This window comes from Epinephelus fuscoguttatus, linkage group LG18, assembly GCF_011397635.1.
Source record: "Epinephelus fuscoguttatus linkage group LG18, E.fuscoguttatus.final_Chr_v1".
NCBI classification, from domain to species: Eukaryota; Metazoa; Chordata; class Actinopteri; order Perciformes; family Serranidae; genus Epinephelus; species Epinephelus fuscoguttatus.
Window position 1 is genome coordinate 5434636 of NC_064769.1, and position 18064 is coordinate 5452699.

The 18064-nt window shown below is 39.5% G+C and overlaps 1 protein-coding gene across 1 annotated transcript in view; it reads left to right on the plus strand.

The window, feature by feature from the left end:
- Positions 1 to 18064, plus strand: part of pip5kl1 (phosphatidylinositol-4-phosphate 5-kinase-like 1) — a 102586-nt gene that overhangs the window by 10975 nt on the left and 73547 nt on the right. The window contains exon 2 of the mRNA XM_049604090.1: positions 15267 to 15482. Coding sequence (XP_049460047.1) covers positions 15267 to 15482 — 216 coding nt within the window. The remainder of the gene's footprint in view (positions 1 to 15266; positions 15483 to 18064) is intronic.

Consider the following 18064-nt stretch of genomic DNA (forward strand, 5'->3'; position numbering starts at 1 on the left):
GGCAGTGTAAACAACTTTCGCTGGCGATTTGACAGTCACTAGAAGCACATTATGACCCTCTGTAAAAGTTTCTGTGTGGTACCTGTGTTGTACATGAGCTAACGTTAGTGGCTAAGGACTGAGAGGCTGTCCGGTATGTGTGTGTGTCTGTCTGAGGAGTGTCAGTACGTTAACTTGTTAGCTGTAGCCTTGCTGTTTGTCATGTTAATGTTATCGTCGGTGGCCCTGAATAGCTTGTAAAGCTTTAGCATAGTTAGTTAACACATTTGTTATTGGCCCATGTGTTTACTGCTACAGAAAATTAATAAATCTTTGGTTTATTTGCACAACGTCACCTCTCTGCTGTCTTTTATCACGCTTGCTAAAGTTAAGTTAACTTTACCAGCAGATCTGTATGAGGCACAAACTGAGGCTACAGTTAGCAGTGTGTTTCCCCCCAGTCTCGCTGCTTTCCAAACTGCCGGACGGCTGTCGCTCTGCATCACGTGGTATAATGGTGTGTCATTGGGAGTGCTTGTTTTTATGCAGATGATGTCCCGACTCCCTGCACAGGCGAGGCTGGCAGAATCGCCGTCATTGAAAAATTAGATCGCATACGCATATGAATCGAGATCACGATTTTATTACGATTAATCGTGCAGCCCTATAATAAGTCATTCACCACTTTTGTAAGTGCTGTTTCTGTAGAATGGTTAGCACGGACTGCAGAGGCTCAAATAAATCATTCAATGACAGAAGTTGGTTGGAGACCACTTTTTTGAGACTGCCAGTCTCGCCTTTGTATCGTCGCAAAATGTGGTTATGAAACAAGACCGTTGCATTCTGACTATATGGGGGTGCTCACTGCTGATCTTGATTTGACATAGAATGTATTTGTTTTCTAGTAATCCATGATATATAGCCTATTTTGATACAAACATTAGCCTAAGTTCTGTTAATAACAAATTGAAAATGGCGCGTGCGTTTAATCAGTGGGCATAATCATTACTACGCATGAATAAATCACCCAGTTGCTTGATCCAAATAAGCTGAGGTGAGTGACTGCGCTGCAGGACCATCAGAGCAGCACTGAGGCCTATGGTGATTTAAAGTTAAAGTCCCACTGATTGTTACACACCTGAGTGTGTGAAATTTGTTCTCCGCGTTTGACCCATCCCCTGAGGGAGCGGTGAGCAGCAGCAGTGCCGCGCTCGGGAATCATATGGTGATGATTTACGGTGGAGGAGGTATGTGCTCTCAAATCAAAATTTTTTGAAGGATTATTCGTTTACCTGAAGTGTCTTGAATGAATTTCACAGCTGATTGTTTTCTTGATAGACTCTGATTTTTTATTTGGCTACTTTTTGTCCGACGTGCCAAACAATTGAGAGCGGTGACGCGCGGTCCGTGTGGATGAACTTGTATGAACCTGAGTTGATTAATGAAGTAACTTGAAGTCAGAGAGAAGGAAAACTGTATCTAAACCTTTTGATGATGTTTTTGGATGTTTATTTGTGAATGAAATGGCAAGTTCTGACGAGTCCGAAACAACTCCTGTTAAAGACATGGTTGAGGCTGCAGCGCGTCTATGCTCACCTAGAGCATCATACCTTGATGAAGTGAAAGGAATAAAGATAAAGATAAAATGATAACCCTTTTACTTTTATTATTATTATTATCTTATTATGCCAACTCAAGAATTAAATTTGTTTATTTGGGTGTTTTAGCTCTTTTCTCTGGAGCGGAAACTGACGCAAATGAGCTCATTAATCAATGAGGGGGGAAAACAACATGATTCTTAGTCGGGGACACCCCTAGTGCTTATTATTCGTAATCAAAATAGAATAATAGGCAGTCTTCGCTGCAGACATCTCAGACTGGTAAGTGGTCAGACTTTCATGCCATGCTTGATAATGAACTTCCAGCTTAGAGTGACGCCACTGGCGTTCATGTTTTCTACAGCTCTTTCTGAGAAGTAATAGAGAGCATTATTAAAATTTTAAGTAAGACATTCACCTGAAAAAGACTGACTAAAAACAAAGTTGACTACATACGGGAGTCCCAAGTTAAAATCATTTAATGCTCTGGGGCCAATGTAACGGGATGACCTCAGAATTGAGGATGTTCTCCCGGGGACAAAAAGGTGAGGGATAAAAATATCAAATAATATCAATGAGTGATCCAAGATTGGCAGAACACAAATTTCATTAATTGACACAGAGAAGCCATAACCTAACACCAGATCTAATGTATGTCCATGCTGATGTGTTGGTCCAGAGACACACTGTGTGAGATTAAAAGACTCAATAACGTTTAAAAAGTCTTTGACCAGTGGCTTGTCATTGCAACAAATGTGAATATTAAAGTCACCAACAATCAATATCTTGTCATATTGCAAAATAAATCAAGATAAGAAGTCTGCAAACTCTGAGATGAAGTTATCATTGTACTTTGGTGGACGATAGATCACAGCAATCAAAACAACCTAAGGTTTGTTTATCGTGAAAAGCTGTAATTCAAAGCTGGTGTAGGGATCACAATAACAAATCAGTTTGCATTTAAAACTGTTGTTAAAAAGTGAGGCAACTCCCCCTCCTCTTCCAGTCAGTCTAGGGGAGCTGAAAAAGCTGCTGTCAGGAGGACAAAGTTAAATTAGGGGTGCTACTTCCCCATCACGCATCCAAGTCTCTGTGATAAACATTAAATCCAGAGCATGGGAGTTACAAAAGTCACGAAGCTCCACAGACGCCGGGTAAACAGACAGGATGCACCGCAGCTGACACATCAAAACCAGGCGATCATGACAAACACTTGCGATCGGGTCCCCATTTAAACTCCTCAGCCACCTATTTTTCTTCACATGCTTGCCAGCGCATGAACCGCAAGCATGCCCACATCGCCTACGGATCCTCCTCTGAGGCAGGAAGGCTGGCTCACGGTGAAGCAGCTCCTTTGGCACAGAAACCAGGAAAGGTGGAAGTCTTGATGCATGTTCTCCACAGTCAAAGCGAGACAACTTCCCAGCTGTGTCCCAAATATCAAAAAGTGCCTGGCGTTCAGAAACCAGCACCGATTGAGTGTTTGTAACAAATAAAGATGCCACAAAAAGCGCAACAAGCGCCAGAATCAGTGAGGATGGGACAAACACAGAGACGGCGTGCCATGACAGTCGGCGCCATCATCTCTGCAAAGGGTCAGTGGAAAGAAACCAATTGTTTGAATGAAACTGGTGTTTTATTCAGTCCAGATTTTAATTGAATTTTAAACCACGGAATTAAATTAATTAATTTTCAGGTTCAAAGGTAGGCCTAATAGGGACAACAGCGAGATTTGAGAGGCAGGAAGGCTTATTTGTAGGTCCATGGTTGACCATAAAGGTCCGTCTCAGTCCACAGATAGATCCAGTATACTCATTCATGTTTGTAATTTTTTCAAACATTAGTTTTTAGTCATTCCATCTGAAATAAGATGTCAAGCAGGTGTTAGGTGAGAGTAACTAATAATTAATGTTGATGCATAATGATTTATGTTGGATTACTTTTTCTTAATTTATGGGCTATTTGGGATTTTGGGGAAAATGGTATAGAAAAATGGAGCATTTGAATACTGATTTGGACATCAATTACCATGGCAATGATTGAAACCTTGAAACACTGAAGCATTCAGGTCAACTCCAATTTTGATCTCTACTACACACCTGTGAAGTTTTGATCTTGCTTGTTTGTGACACTGTCACGCGGACAAAATCTGTCCACAGGAAGACAGACATAAAAACACCAGGCAGAATATTCAAAACTATTTCTGTGGTACATCCTGCGAGGTTTGCCAGGACCACATTTTTCCATGATCTCACACACACAGACACACACACACACACACACACACACACACACACACACACACACACACACACACACACACACACACACACACACACACACACGTACACACCTGGACCCACAAGAGGAAAAAAAACTACCAGTCTGTTGCAGCTAGTAAAAATTAGGAATACCCAGGACAAACTTCGAGGTCTTTCTTTGTATGTGCTAAAAGTATTTAAAAATTATGTTTAAAAAGTGCTCTTATGGTATACTCTGCAGAATTTTCCTAAAATAAAACGTTGCATTGACTCAAAAGTAATCCTCTCAATCATCACTAAGGACCTACTCTCAGTGTGTGGTGGTGTATTAATCTGCAGTGACTCTGCCCACTGCCTGGATTTTCTTATTTTCATGTGTTTGGGGCCCTTCTGGACACAGCGTGCAGCTGAGGTTGCTAAATTATTTCCGGCTATCCAATTGACTTTCTGAAACTTTGTTCTTCGGTGAGGTTTTTGGCACACTTTGTATATCATTACTAGGGATGCACCAAATATTCGGTAACCGAATACATTCGGCCGAATATTGCAAAAAAACACACATTCGGTATTTGGTGGAATAAGTTACAGTAAAAGCAAGGCCAAATAATAGCGGCGTGTATTGATAACGCAATCAAACAGCATGCCGTCACGGGTGGAGTAAAATGTTGGGAGTGTGGCGATCCGTCCATCACCACACTCGCATTTGCGACTAAAAATAGTTTTGAGCGAGCAAAATAGACTTAAATCATTCAGCACGCTATGCGAGCAGCCTACAGATTTCAACCACCAGCAGAAACGACAGGCGAATCCCATCGGTTGTGGGTTGAACGGGGGTCACAGACACAGACAGTAATGTATTCCTGTTAAATACGGAGGCCATCGGCTTACCGGGCGACGGAGAAGTCGGTTCCAATAATGTCCTCTTCTTGGCGTCATGACTGCCCAGAAGTACCTGAACAGCCGAGCCAGCTGAACACAGGTATGTGACGTGTCAGAGGAGAAACGAGCCTTTCAAATTTCTGTCTTTGTGGCAGTAATGGCTCACAAACCTCACCGCACTTTAGGGACTGTTCTTTACTTATGAAGGGGAGGAGGGTGGCTGGTTGATTTTTATTTTATTTATTTATTTTATTTTGATCCCCCCTATGTTCATCACTCATTGATGCTGTTTTTGAAGTATGAATAAGTCAGTAAGTAATTTATTCCATTGAAATATCATTGATGTATTATAGAAAAGTGATTTATCTTTTTATAAATGACAAAAGGCACATCTACCTCATTTTCGCTGTGGTATCGTGATACTACTCAGAACCATGATATTTTCATTGGTATCGCACAGTGGGTCCCAATTTTGGTACCGTGACAACACTAATCTGGAGGGGGTTCATCTGCAAAAACTAATGAAAAACTAAACAATGATATTCAGTATTCGGTACTCGGTATTTGGCCAAGCGTTTAATATTATTTGGCTTCAGCTTCGGCCACAAATTTTCATTTTGGTGCATCCCTAATCATTACCATTAACTTTTCTTTGTGAACTCTGTGGAAGGCAATCCTGTTCTTATTTCCACTTTCAGCAGCTCATGGCAATTTCAGCATGGCACGACAATGCTTTTCTCAACATGAAAGAAGCACACATGCAGTCCATCCTATCTAAGGCTCCTCAGGACTACAGACCTGTCACTTTAAAACCTGTTAAACCCAATTGGGGGACTTTGAGAGTTCCTTTACAAGCCTGGTGTGTAACAATACACTGATCACGAAGAATATAGTGATGTTGCACATCAAATTTAACAGCAGAACCTCGGCTACACAGCTGTAAAAACCCTTTTTACATGCCCCAAACACAGCTCAAACAACAACTAAATAAACAACAACTAACTACTACAACTCCATATAGCTCGATATCCCGACCCACTCGGTATATTCTAACTCGACCACACGTTATTCAAAACACCATTCATCTCAAATGAAAGCTGAGACTCCACTGTTTCCACATGTATGCACCAAAGCACTCTACCACAAACCATCACAGAGCTACAGGCCAAAGAACAACATCAACATCAACATCAATCTCTTCACCAAAATATATTTGCAATATGTCTCTTACCTTATTATTATCGCCGTGAAATTCACATTCTGTTGTTGAGTGACGCTCCGTTCACATATTAACGGATGTGGTCAGTCATTCAAATGAATCCGGGTGGAAAAAAAGGTTCCGGGGGAACCAAAACAATGACCACTCACAGCAGTCGACATCTCCCCACAACGTGTTCTGCTGACTCTGATTGGCTTACAGTGCTGTCAATCTCGTTTTGGTAATAGCAGCATTCTATTGGCTCTAACGAATCAAACGAGGTGTCAGTCACTCAAATCGACCAAGCCGTCGCAGAGATATGGGCCTCCAAGGCTCAGAATATAAACTCAGGTTCAAATGTAGTAGGTATGTATTGGTCAGTTTGGAGTGGGAAATAGAGGAAAAAAACGAAAATGACAGTTGTATGTGTATACCCTAAACATCAGTAGGGATTTACAGAAACAAAAAATGAAAGATATAGGATAGGACATGACAAAATCACATGCAAACATGGTGCAATTTGGGAGAGCTTGCCTGAATTTTCTGTACTAAAACCTCTCTAATATTGTTCTGCTTCACTTTATCAGAATCAACCTTTGCAGAGATAATGTTCACATATTCTACTATGATGTGATAGAGGTTTAGAGCTGCAGCTGCATCATTCCAAAGGGATACTCATCCTGAAAATGCTTTTTTTTTTTAGGCGAACCTCAAAATGTTTCATTTGTGCTGTGTGCCATCTTCGTTTACTCCTCACATATAACACATATACTGATATTTACACATCTTAACAAATCTCACAAGTGTTCCCTTTACCATGACACCAAAAGTATTCAAATAGACCTTGTGGTTGCAGAGATATATTCAATTCATTATGGACAAGCAATTTTTGAGCAATTTTTGAGGCCTATAAAATAGGCTTAGGGTTATGATACAGTTCAAGATGAGTGGTCTCTTTGTGAAAGCAATGTTGTACATTCTAGGGGTGGGGGAAATAATCGATTCTTCCATGCACTGAAAGGTGAACGTTTTGGCATTGATTCACAAATGTCAGTTATTGATTATCTAAATGTGAATAAATCTGCATCTCATAATTCATCAGACTTTGATCCTCTGCCTGACCCTCCGTGTCCAAGGCTATTTGTGTAATTAAAAAGGTCTAGACTATATAATGGTTCAATATCATAACGCAATTATTAATATAAGCAGGGATTTTAATACAAAGTGGTAACTACTGTATGTGAATGCATGAATGGGTCAAACCCCTTGCAGCACTGCATTTGAAATGACCTGTAATAAACTGGAGCTTCTGTGCTTTGATTACCTGCTGTGAAACAACATGACCCTCATCTGTTTAAAAGAGCTGAGCTCATTTTGGTCAAAGTAACCTAAAGATAGTGTAATAAGTAACCAAATACTCTACACAAAGTAATTTTGTGGAGTAACTTATTACTTTTGGGCGGCACGGTGGTGTGGTGGTTAGCACTGTCGCCTCACAGCAAGAGGGTTGCCGGTTCGATCCCGGGTGTGGGAGCCCTTCTGTGCGGAGTTCTTCCCGTGTCAGCGTGGGTTCTCTACGGGCACTCCGGCTTCCTCCCACAGTCCAAAGACATGCAGATTGGGGACTAGGTTAATTGATAACTCTAAATTGTCCGTAGGAGTGAATGTGAGCGTGAATGGTTGTTTGTCTCTATGTGTCAGCCCTGTGATAGTCTGGCGACCTGTTCAGGGTGTACCCTGCCTCTCGCCTGATGTCAGCTGGGATAGGCTACAGCCCCCCCGCGACCCTCAAGAGGATGAAGCGGTTAGAAGATGAATGAATGAATGAATTTATTACTTTAAAAAAAGGTAACTAGTAATATGTAATATATTACATTTTGAGAGTAACCTGCCCAACATTGGACAAGAGCCACATTGTATGCAACTAAATTAATTTGTTTATGTAATTATGAATCATTACAAATACAGTTGCTATATTTTAAAAGTAGCAAGTAGCTCACACATTAAGAAAAATACATCACCTATAGAAATAAAAAAAAAATTGATTTTGAAATTGTAACCCTCTGACTTGTAATCAAATCATGAAGTGTCTGGAGATTCCCACCCCTCGTACACTCAGCTTATTTCAGCTCTGTTGGTCATAGTGGTTTCATAATAGGGCTGCACGATTAATCGTAATAAAATCGTGATCTCGATTCATATGCATAAGCGATCTAATTTTTCAATGAGGCGATTCTGCCGGCCTTGCCCGTGCCGGGAGTCGGGACATCATCTGCATGAAAATAAGTGCTCCCGCAGCATTATACCATGTGATGCAGAGCGACAGCCAGCCGGCAGTTTGAAACAAAAGCCGGCAGTATTACAGTTAGACACCAAATGTAAGCTAACATTTCTGCTGGTCTATGAGATAACAGTAAAGGCATTTCCATCCACCTGTTTTTATGCACAGTTGTAATATGCGCAGAAAAAAACCTGAGTGGAAATGCTGGGAATTTGATCAAAACCTTGACATATCACAAAAAAGATTTTACACTTCGGGGAAGTGGAAAAGTTTGTGTCCCAAAAAAAGGTATATGTGACTAAGTGCAATGAAAACAGATTCAGCAACCAAATGCTGCCACTGTGCATCGACCTTAGAGAGTCCAGGCTCATTTTAGCCCTTTCAATCTCTATAATACATTTTAATATGAAAAAAGGCAGCTTAAAGTCATCTTACTTAAATTCTCCATTAATAACACAAGGCAGCATCCAAAACAGAATGTTCCTAATTAAGAATTTATGTAACAACCTCGGCTGTCTAAACTGCCCTCTTGAAGAGCTCAGCAGGCTGAACACTCAAGCGGACCATCAAACAGGGTCACAGCTTTTGTTTCATGGTCAAATGCAAAGTGAGGCCGTGAGCGTCGCTAGTAACAGAGACAAGAGCTTAAAAGGTGCAAGAAGCTTTGCATCATGCTTGTTGCTATGGAGCTACCCAATAGCATAGCTGACTAACGTACAAAGGGGTTTAATGTTGTAATGTGATTGCAGTGGCAGCTGAGGAAGTGAGAAAGAGAAGTTGAGAAGTTTTACTAGAAATGATTAGCAAAAAATATAGCTAAATAGAAGTTACAAGTATCTTAAGAGGAACAAAATGAATAACTTGGACCTTGCCCCCCCCCAATCATTTATTTACTTTATTTTATTTTATTTATTTAGAAATAGAGACAATGCATATTAATGAACAAATACATGAGTATACATATGTAAATACGCCAGATTATAGCCCACGGCTAATTTCCATCTGTTATCCCTATAGGCAGGTTGAAGACCGAGTTAAAATTCATAGCAACCATGTATACACAATACAGAAGACACAAGAAGTGCACAATATACATTGAAAATACATCAAGTGTAGCCCATGACAACACCAGAAGTGACCAGGGATATCATAATATTGCACATAAACACTATTGCACATCAATCAATCAATTCAATCAATTTTATTTATAAAGCCCAATATCACAAATCACAATTTGCCTCACAGGGCTTTACAGCATACGACATCCCTCTGTCCTTAGGACCCTTGCAGTGGATAAGGAAAAACTCCCCCCAAAAAAACCCTTTAACGGGGGAAAAAAAACGGTAGAAACCTCAGGGAGAGCAACTGAGGAGGGATCCCTCTTCCAGGACGGACAGACGAGCAATAGATTTCACGGTCTGTATTCATACTGAAAAATCAAGATTAATTGAGCTTTTGCCCTTCTGCTCCACGGAAGGTTTCTATCCTCCCTGAGCTTGCCTTAGGACACCTGCGTTATCACTTGACATGTGTACCGCCCCAGTAAAACTCCCCACCTGCCACTGTCCCTGGAGCAGACATGAGCCCATTGCACGCGACCCCAGGACAATCCAACAATAATGTCAAAAGCATATACAGTATAAGACAAGACCAAAACATTCAGTGCAATAAAATACAGTGCAAAAAGGAGTTTGAGTGGGGGACGGTAAGTAATGTGTAGATGGAAGATGAGACTGCAGCAATGCAAAGTCCTGTTCATGATTCTTGTTGTGCTGTATAGAAAGAATGGATATGAATGAGTAAGATTATAAAGTGCTGCAGTGCTCATACTGTATGAATATTAATAGCTGGTGGTGTAAAAAAATGAATTACATTTAAGTTACATTAAATTAGGGAGGAGGAGTCTGTTGAGGGTGTGTATGGAAAATGAGATTGCAACACTGCAAAGACCAGTACAGAATTTTTGTTCAAATTTTGGAGTTGTGCTGAGATGGATTGAAAAATGAGTGAAAGAAAGAAAAAAACAAAACAAAACAATATACACAGTACAGGCCAAAAGTTTGGACACACCTTCTCATTCAATGCGTTTTCTTTATTTCCATGACTATTTACATTGTAGATTCTCACTGAAGGCATCAAAACTATGAATGAACACATGTGGAGTTATGTACTTAACAAAAAAAGGTGAAATAACTGAAAACATGTTTTATATTCTAGTTTCTTCAAAATAGCCACCCTTTGCTCTGATTACTGCTTTGCACACTCTTGGCATTCTCTCAATGAGCTTCAAGAGGTAGTCACCTGAAATGGTTTTCCAACAGTCTTGAAGGAGTTCCCAGGTGTTTAGCACTTGTTGGCCCCTTTGCCTTCACTCTGCGGTCCAGCTCACCCCAAACCATCTCGATTGGGTTCAGGTCCGGTGACTGTGGAGACCAGGTCATCTGCCGCAGCACTCCATCACTCTCCTTCTTGGTCAAATAGCCCTTACACAGCCTGGAGGTGTGTTTGGGGTCATTGTCCTGTTGAAAAATAAATGATCGTCCAACTAAATGCAAACCGGATGGGATGGCATGTCGCTGCAGGATGCTGTGGTAGCCATGCTGGTTCAGTGTGCCTTCAATTTTGAATAAATCTCCAACAGTGTCACCAGCAAAACACCCCCACACCATCACACCTCCTCCTCCATGCTTCACAGTGGGAACCAGGCATGTGGAATCCATCCGTTCACCTTTTCTGCGTCTCATAGAGACACGGTGGTTGGAACCAAAGATGTCAAATTTGGACTCATCAGACCAAAGCACAGATTTCCACTGGTCTAATGTCCATTCCTTGTGTTTCTTGGCCCAAACAAATCTCTTCTGCTTGTTGCCTCTCCTTAGCAGTGGTTTCCCAGCAGCTATTTGACCATGAAGGCCTGATTCGCGCAGTCTCCTCTTAACAGTTGTTCTAGAGATGGGTCTGCTGCTAGAACTCTGTGTGGCATTCATCTGGTCTCTGATCTGAGCTGCTGTTGACTCTTGGTCTTCCTTTCCTGGGTCGGTCCTCATGTGTGCCAGTTTCGTTGTAGCGCTTGATGGTTTTTGCGACTCCACTTGGGGACAGATTTAAAGTTTTTGCAATTTTCCGGACTGACTGACCTTCATTTCTTAAAGTAATGATGGCCACTCGTTTTTCTTTAGTTAGCTGATTGGTTCTTGCTATAATATGAATTTTAACAGTTGTCCAATAGGGCTGTCGGCTGTGTATTAACCTGACTTCTGCACAACACAACTGATGGTCCCAACCCCATTGATAAAGCAAGAAATTCCACTAATTAACCCTGATAAGGCACACCTGTGAAGTGGAAACCATTTCAGGTGACTACCTCTTGAAGCTCATGGAGAGAATGCCAAGAGTGTGCAAAGCAGTAATCAGAGCAAAGGGTGGCTATTTTGAAGAAACTAGAATATAAAACATGTTTTCAGTTATTTCACCTTTTTTTGTTAAGTACATAACTCCACATGTGTTCATTCATAGTTTTGATGCCTTCAGTGAGAATCTACAATGTAAATAGTCATGAAAATAAAGAAAACGCATTGAATGAGAAGGTGTGTCCAAACATTTGGCCTGTACTGTATATATATATATATATATATACATATATGTATATATATGTGTGTGTGTGTGTATGTGTGTGTGTGTGTGTGTGTGTATATATATATATATATATGTATATGTATATGTGTGTACATATATATTTTTAAGTGCTACAATATTCATAAAAATTCATTAAATTAAATAAACAATGGTTACAGATCTGATTAGACTTGAGCCAGTCTTTTAAGTGCCTTTTAAAAAATAGAAAAGGTAGAGCATTCTCTTATTGAGATTGGCAGCCTACTCCAGGTTTTACTGCCCCTAACAAACAGAACAGTTTGTGAAAACGAAGTGCGTCTAAATGGAGTTTCACAATTTTCTCCTCTTGAGATAGCTCTAGTGGTGGTATTACTGGAGGATTTCCATTTAAAAAAACTGACTCAAAGGTGGAGGTGCAAGTCCATTCAAGATCTTACATACAGAACATGCAAATTTAAAAGTGGTGGAACTGTCGAAGCTTAGAAGATTGTGACGTACTAAGATGTCGCAGTGATGGTAGGAGAGTGGTTTTCAGAGTTTTTTTTATAGAGAGATTCAATAGGTTTGGGTATTGTTTTTCCTGTGAGTGACCAATTAGTGAAGCAGTACTCAATATGTGAGAAGATCATGGAGTGCATGAACATTCTCGTTCTCTTTTTGAATGACAGAGTTGGATCTAAAATGACACCGAAATACTTTAATTCTTTAACGAGTTCAAGCTCTTCACTGTTTAAAAAAATATTAGAGTGGCTGATTTCAGTTTTGTGTTTTGAAAACATCGTGCAGACAGTCTTTTTGGTGTTTAACATTAGACAAGAGTTAGTTAGCCATTCCTGTATAGGGATCAGGGCCAAAGTCAGAATACAGGAAGCCTCTTGTGGGCTTTTAGCTTTAGTCAGGATCACTGCGTCATCCATGTACATCACGGTATCAACATTCTTACGTGCATTTGGTAAATCATTAATAAATAATGAAAAAAGAATGGGTCCAAGTATAGATCCTTGTGGGACCCCTACCGTACATTCAAGATATGGTGATTTGATTTGGTCATCAACAGAGACATATTGTTTTCGTTCGGACAGATGTGATCTCATCCATAATTTAGAGCGTTCAGAAAAATTTTATGAATTCAGTTTAGCGATGAGAATTTGATGGTTGACAGTATCGAAAGCCTTTTCGACAGCTCCTACACAAGCACTTTTGTAAAGAGAGTTTTTGACCTTTTCTAACAACACACTGATAGCTGATTCCATTGAGTGGTGAGCCTGAAAACCAAACTGCATTGGGTGCAGGAGAGAATTATCAGTGTTCAAATGATCAGTTAGTTGTTTTACAACCCATTTCTCCATGACTTTTGATATTGCTGGAAGAATGCTGATTGGGCAGTAATCATCCATGTCTGTCTGATCTCCAGATTTGTAAATAGGAGTGACTGTGGCTATCTCCCAAGCCGATGGTACAGTTGATTGATTAATTGATTGATTTATCATGTGTGTAATTGGGCATACCAAGGAATCCCTGTGTGCTTTTAGAAAATTAGTGTCAAGTCTGTATACATCCATAGCTTTGGAACTGTTTAAAGCATCTATGGAATTGGCAACTTCAATTGCTATTATTCCTTCAATGTTAAAAATAGATTGTGTGTGATTTATAGAAGTTACAGTGACATGAGAGTAGGCTGCAGGAGAAAAGAGTGAACATATTTCTTTGACAGAGTTTATGAAATAGTGATTAAGGCTAGATGCTAGGATGTTAGGACTTGACACTAATTGATTATTGATTTTAAGTTTCAACTCTCTGTGATTCTTCCTGTCGTTCCCTCGTGTCAGTTTATTAATATTATTCCAGATTTTTTTGCCATTTCCTTTAGCATTACTGATTATGTTAATAAAAAATTGGGCTTTAGCCTTACTCATTACCTGTGTTACTTTATTCCTAGCTGCGGTAAACCTTTGCCTGTCTGTTGATAATTTAGTTTTTAAACATGATTTTAATATTTGATTTACTGGAGCAGCTGCAGTCAGTGATAGCAAAGCAAAATCAATCAATCAATCAATCAATCAATCAATCAATTTTATTCACAAAGCCCAATATCACAAATAACAATTTGCCTCAGAGGGTTTTATAGCATATGACATCCCTCTGTCAAGACATTAAATGCAATGTAACTGAAGCTGCTCTTAAAAATTGCACACAGGGCAGAATTTGTTCAACACCCCTTATTAGTATTCAAAAATGAGCCGCTAAATCTTTAATTCTCTTTACAACCAGTTGCAGAGATATACCAGTTTTAATGTATATCATGAAATGAAACGATTATCATACCGTGTACATTTGCTTATCTACAATATTGAAAAAAAAAGCAACTGGACGGAGAATCTTGCCTTTATCTTAGTTATTTAGTTATTTTTAAAAGCGATACTTTTTACACATACATTTAAAAAATGTTTTCAAGTTTCAATTACTTAGGGGACTACTGTCTCCTACAAATGGCATGTTTTATGCAAACATGCAGTTTGTAGATCATAAAAACAGTAGCATATATATACAAACAGTAGCAGGATATTTAGTCAAAATAAAGTACACTAAAGAATTATAATTCAGTGTAACATTGTTGCTTACTGGTGTGCTGGAACTAAGATATCAGGCTTTGGATACGCACAAAACAATCTGGAAATCCATCGGTTAAAAAAAAACAACAAAAAAACAAAACAAAACTTTTTTTCTTCCTCTACAATGTAAATTGCAGAATCTGTCTTGAGAGATTATGCACAGAATGGTTGTCAGTAGATGCTTTCATTGTTGGTTTGGGATTTTAATGGGGTTTGTTAAAACAAAGAAAATATAGACTATCACCAGCCTAACTTTTAAAATGCATTTTGGTCATATACCTCAACCAGCGTTTACTTACTGTACCAATTCAGCAGCTTTCAAAGCAAGAGGTTGTAGAGCAAATGTTAAAATGTTTTAATACATTTTTTTATATACAATTTGCATTTGTGCCACTGTTGTCCACTAGTTTCCTCCTTTTCTTTAGCTTCATGTTCATATAGCCTACTGTCTACACTAATTAATACACAGATACACTAATTAATGTGACCGTAGGTTTTTTTCACTTACTTTTTTTTCTTGATTTACTGTAACAAATGTAGATGTAGTTAAACATAAAAATGAGTTTTGATGGAGGGAAGTGGTGGCTGGAGGACTGGCATTATGCTATTAACCATAGTCAGGCCCATGAGGCTATTATCCTTTTGTGTTGGTTTCCATAGTTACCCTGTTAAAGACTCAACTGACAGTCAGCTCTCTTTGTTTGTCTCTGGCCTCTCTGGCCTCTTTTAAGTCTTTGATTTCTTTTTGGCAGATCTTTGAAAACCTCCTCTGTGTTTACAGTAAAGTTTCAGGTGATTGGACAGCAGTCATTACATTTGGATTTGTGTATTTGACTGTCTCAGATGGAGATGTCAGCAGCTGCAGGTGGCCTGGGGATGTCAGGTCACCATCAGGGCTCAAACACGGTGAAGAGGAGGAGGTGGGGAGGTTTGAGGCAGCAGTGGAAGCTTCTGGGCTTGTTTGAGATTGATCAGCAGCACGAGTTCTACAGCCTGACCTGCATGATGAAGGAGGGATTGGCGGCAGCTACCCAAAACACCATTGACAATGCACCTACAGTGAGTATGGGTTGGCAGAGGCACCGTTTTTATCACTAATGCATGCACATACATACATAATATTTAAAATCTACCCACTTAGTATTCAGATTAAAGTATAGTATTCATGGGTCATAAGATTACAGACAGGGCTTCAGTTTTACTGTAAGAGTGTATAAGTCTGTGCATTTAAAACACAATGCAAGTTTCAAAGATAATTTAGCCAAATTGAAGACATTGAAAACAAAATAGCTCTTAGACTACTCCAGTGAAAAGATAAAAGTAAAGTTAAAGCTGCATGCAGTGATAAACAGGCCCTCACATCTTTGCACATATCAGGGGTACTGGCAGGATGCCGATTGAAACGGCTGTGCACAGGAGTTAGATGCTGTGTCCTGCTTGTGGCGCCAGAGAATACACACTAATTATACGTCATGCTGCTGTATATCATGTGTAGACCTCACCATGCAAATTGTTTTGTCTTTGTCACCTAAAGCTGACTCCCTGCTGTCAGTAGGTGGCACTATGACTATTAGTCAATATGGGAATATAGATGTCTTCAGACTTGGAGCAATAGAGCCAACACACCACTCGCGAGCCTAATTGCACCACCACATTGAAATAATTATTAATTTGAACATGGGTGCAACATTTCGAGAGCTTTTGTGCATCCAAAAGTCCTTAAAATTTGTTCATGTAATGAAAATGAATGCACAAAATCCAAGATGGCTGACTTCCTCTTGGGCAAAATTTTCTATGCTATTGAAGATGAAGAAACTTAATTACAACCCTGGTGTGTGTTTGGGGGCACTGTGAAGCCTGCAGGCCATGCCCAAGCTCTGAGATTACAGAACTTTGGAGTTTTTGCCAGTTCTGATGTGTGTGCCAGTTTCCTAAGGCCCTCAAACATGCAATTGCCCAGTAGCACGATCATTTTTACAAAATCAATTCTTCAAGGTTCCTCTCAATTTCAGTGCAAGGGACCATTGGGCCCCTGGCACCTTTGTGCTTGGGCCCAAATCACAAACACACCAAAACACACAACAAATTAACATAATATTGATCTGTTCATCATACCCTTTATAGGAATATACAGTAGATGTCCTTTGAACTTTTGGTTTTCATTGATATAAAAAAAACATTTTCACACAGAGATTGAGATATATGAGCAAAGCTTACTCATCTTCATTTTTTTCTCTGTTGCATTCCATCTCTCCCACACAGTGCACCCACATTATCACCATTTGTGTGGTTGTCTTTGTGTCTTTGTTAAGATTATGAAAAAAGATTGGATTATTATCTTAAGTACTGTGTTACAGTGGTTCGCGTTGACATTTGATCAAATGATTTTGAGAAAACCAACAAATTGAGGCAGATTGAATGGCAAAGGCAAAGTGCAAAGGCAAAGTGGTACCACATGCATCTTTTTGGGGAATGGCATATGGATGCATATTGTTTATTCATCACTGGCCATTTTGAAATGGAGCTAGTAAGGTGAGGTGAATTAAATTCTATTCACAGTGCCTGTTTTCTGTGTTTGCTCCAAATGAGCTGCTCCTATTGACAAATAACACTGCTGTCCAGCCATTGTTTTTTTCGAATACTGCACTGTAACTGGGCTCACCATCAATTTAACTGCCATGCTGAGGCCTGTGGACTTTTGTGAAATATTTTGGTGATTTATCTGTCAGAGCAGAAAACTTAAAGGGATCTTAAAGGGTAACTTTGGTAATTTCATACCAGGATCCTTTTATCCCAAGATTGTCTGACTCAATAATGGAAACAGTTTTTGAAGTTGGTCCAGTATTGAGTGAGAGTGCTAAAGCTGGCAGCAGCAGAACAGGCTGCAGTGTAACCACTTAGGACATTTGTGCACCGTCATTATACGTTCACTAAAAGTGTTTTTTTTTTGTTTTTTTTTTTGCTACTGACAGGCTCAGATTATTATTCCACATGTTAATTGTCTAGAATCATTATTTGAAAGGATCCCTATAGAGATAGACCTATTTGTTAAAGAGTAAGATTCTTCTTTAAAGCAACACAATGGAGGATGGTGCTTTTTACCTCACGGGGTCCCCCTACAGACAAAAAACAGTGTTGTCTGTTACAACCAACCAGAGTTGGTGAGTGTTGGATCAGTGGAGAGACAAAACAAGGTGGCTTTTGTTTATTTTATTTTGTTTCTGTCAACTGTGATGAAGTGTCTTTTACAATGATAAGATATTTGTTTATTTTATCAGAGTCTAGTGGGTTTGGTGATAGTGATTTCGAAGCTGTTTATGGTTAACCAAAAAGGATCTTGCTCTTTATCAAAAAGGTCTATCTCTGTAGGGATCTTTTTATTCTGATAAAGGCCATGTATATCCTATAACCTATCCTAATGCATACATGTAACCATGGTAATACATATACAAGTTAGCGTTGGTAATTTCCCTGATAAAAAAAAAAAAAAAAAAAAGTTAAAACTGCCATCATTGTATCCAACTCCATGTACTTTGTCTGGTCATTAAGTCCATGAAAAAGTGTGAGACAATGATCCCACAGTATGACATCCCGTCATTATTCATAACATGCAATCTAATAATAGCCCACCAATGATGGTT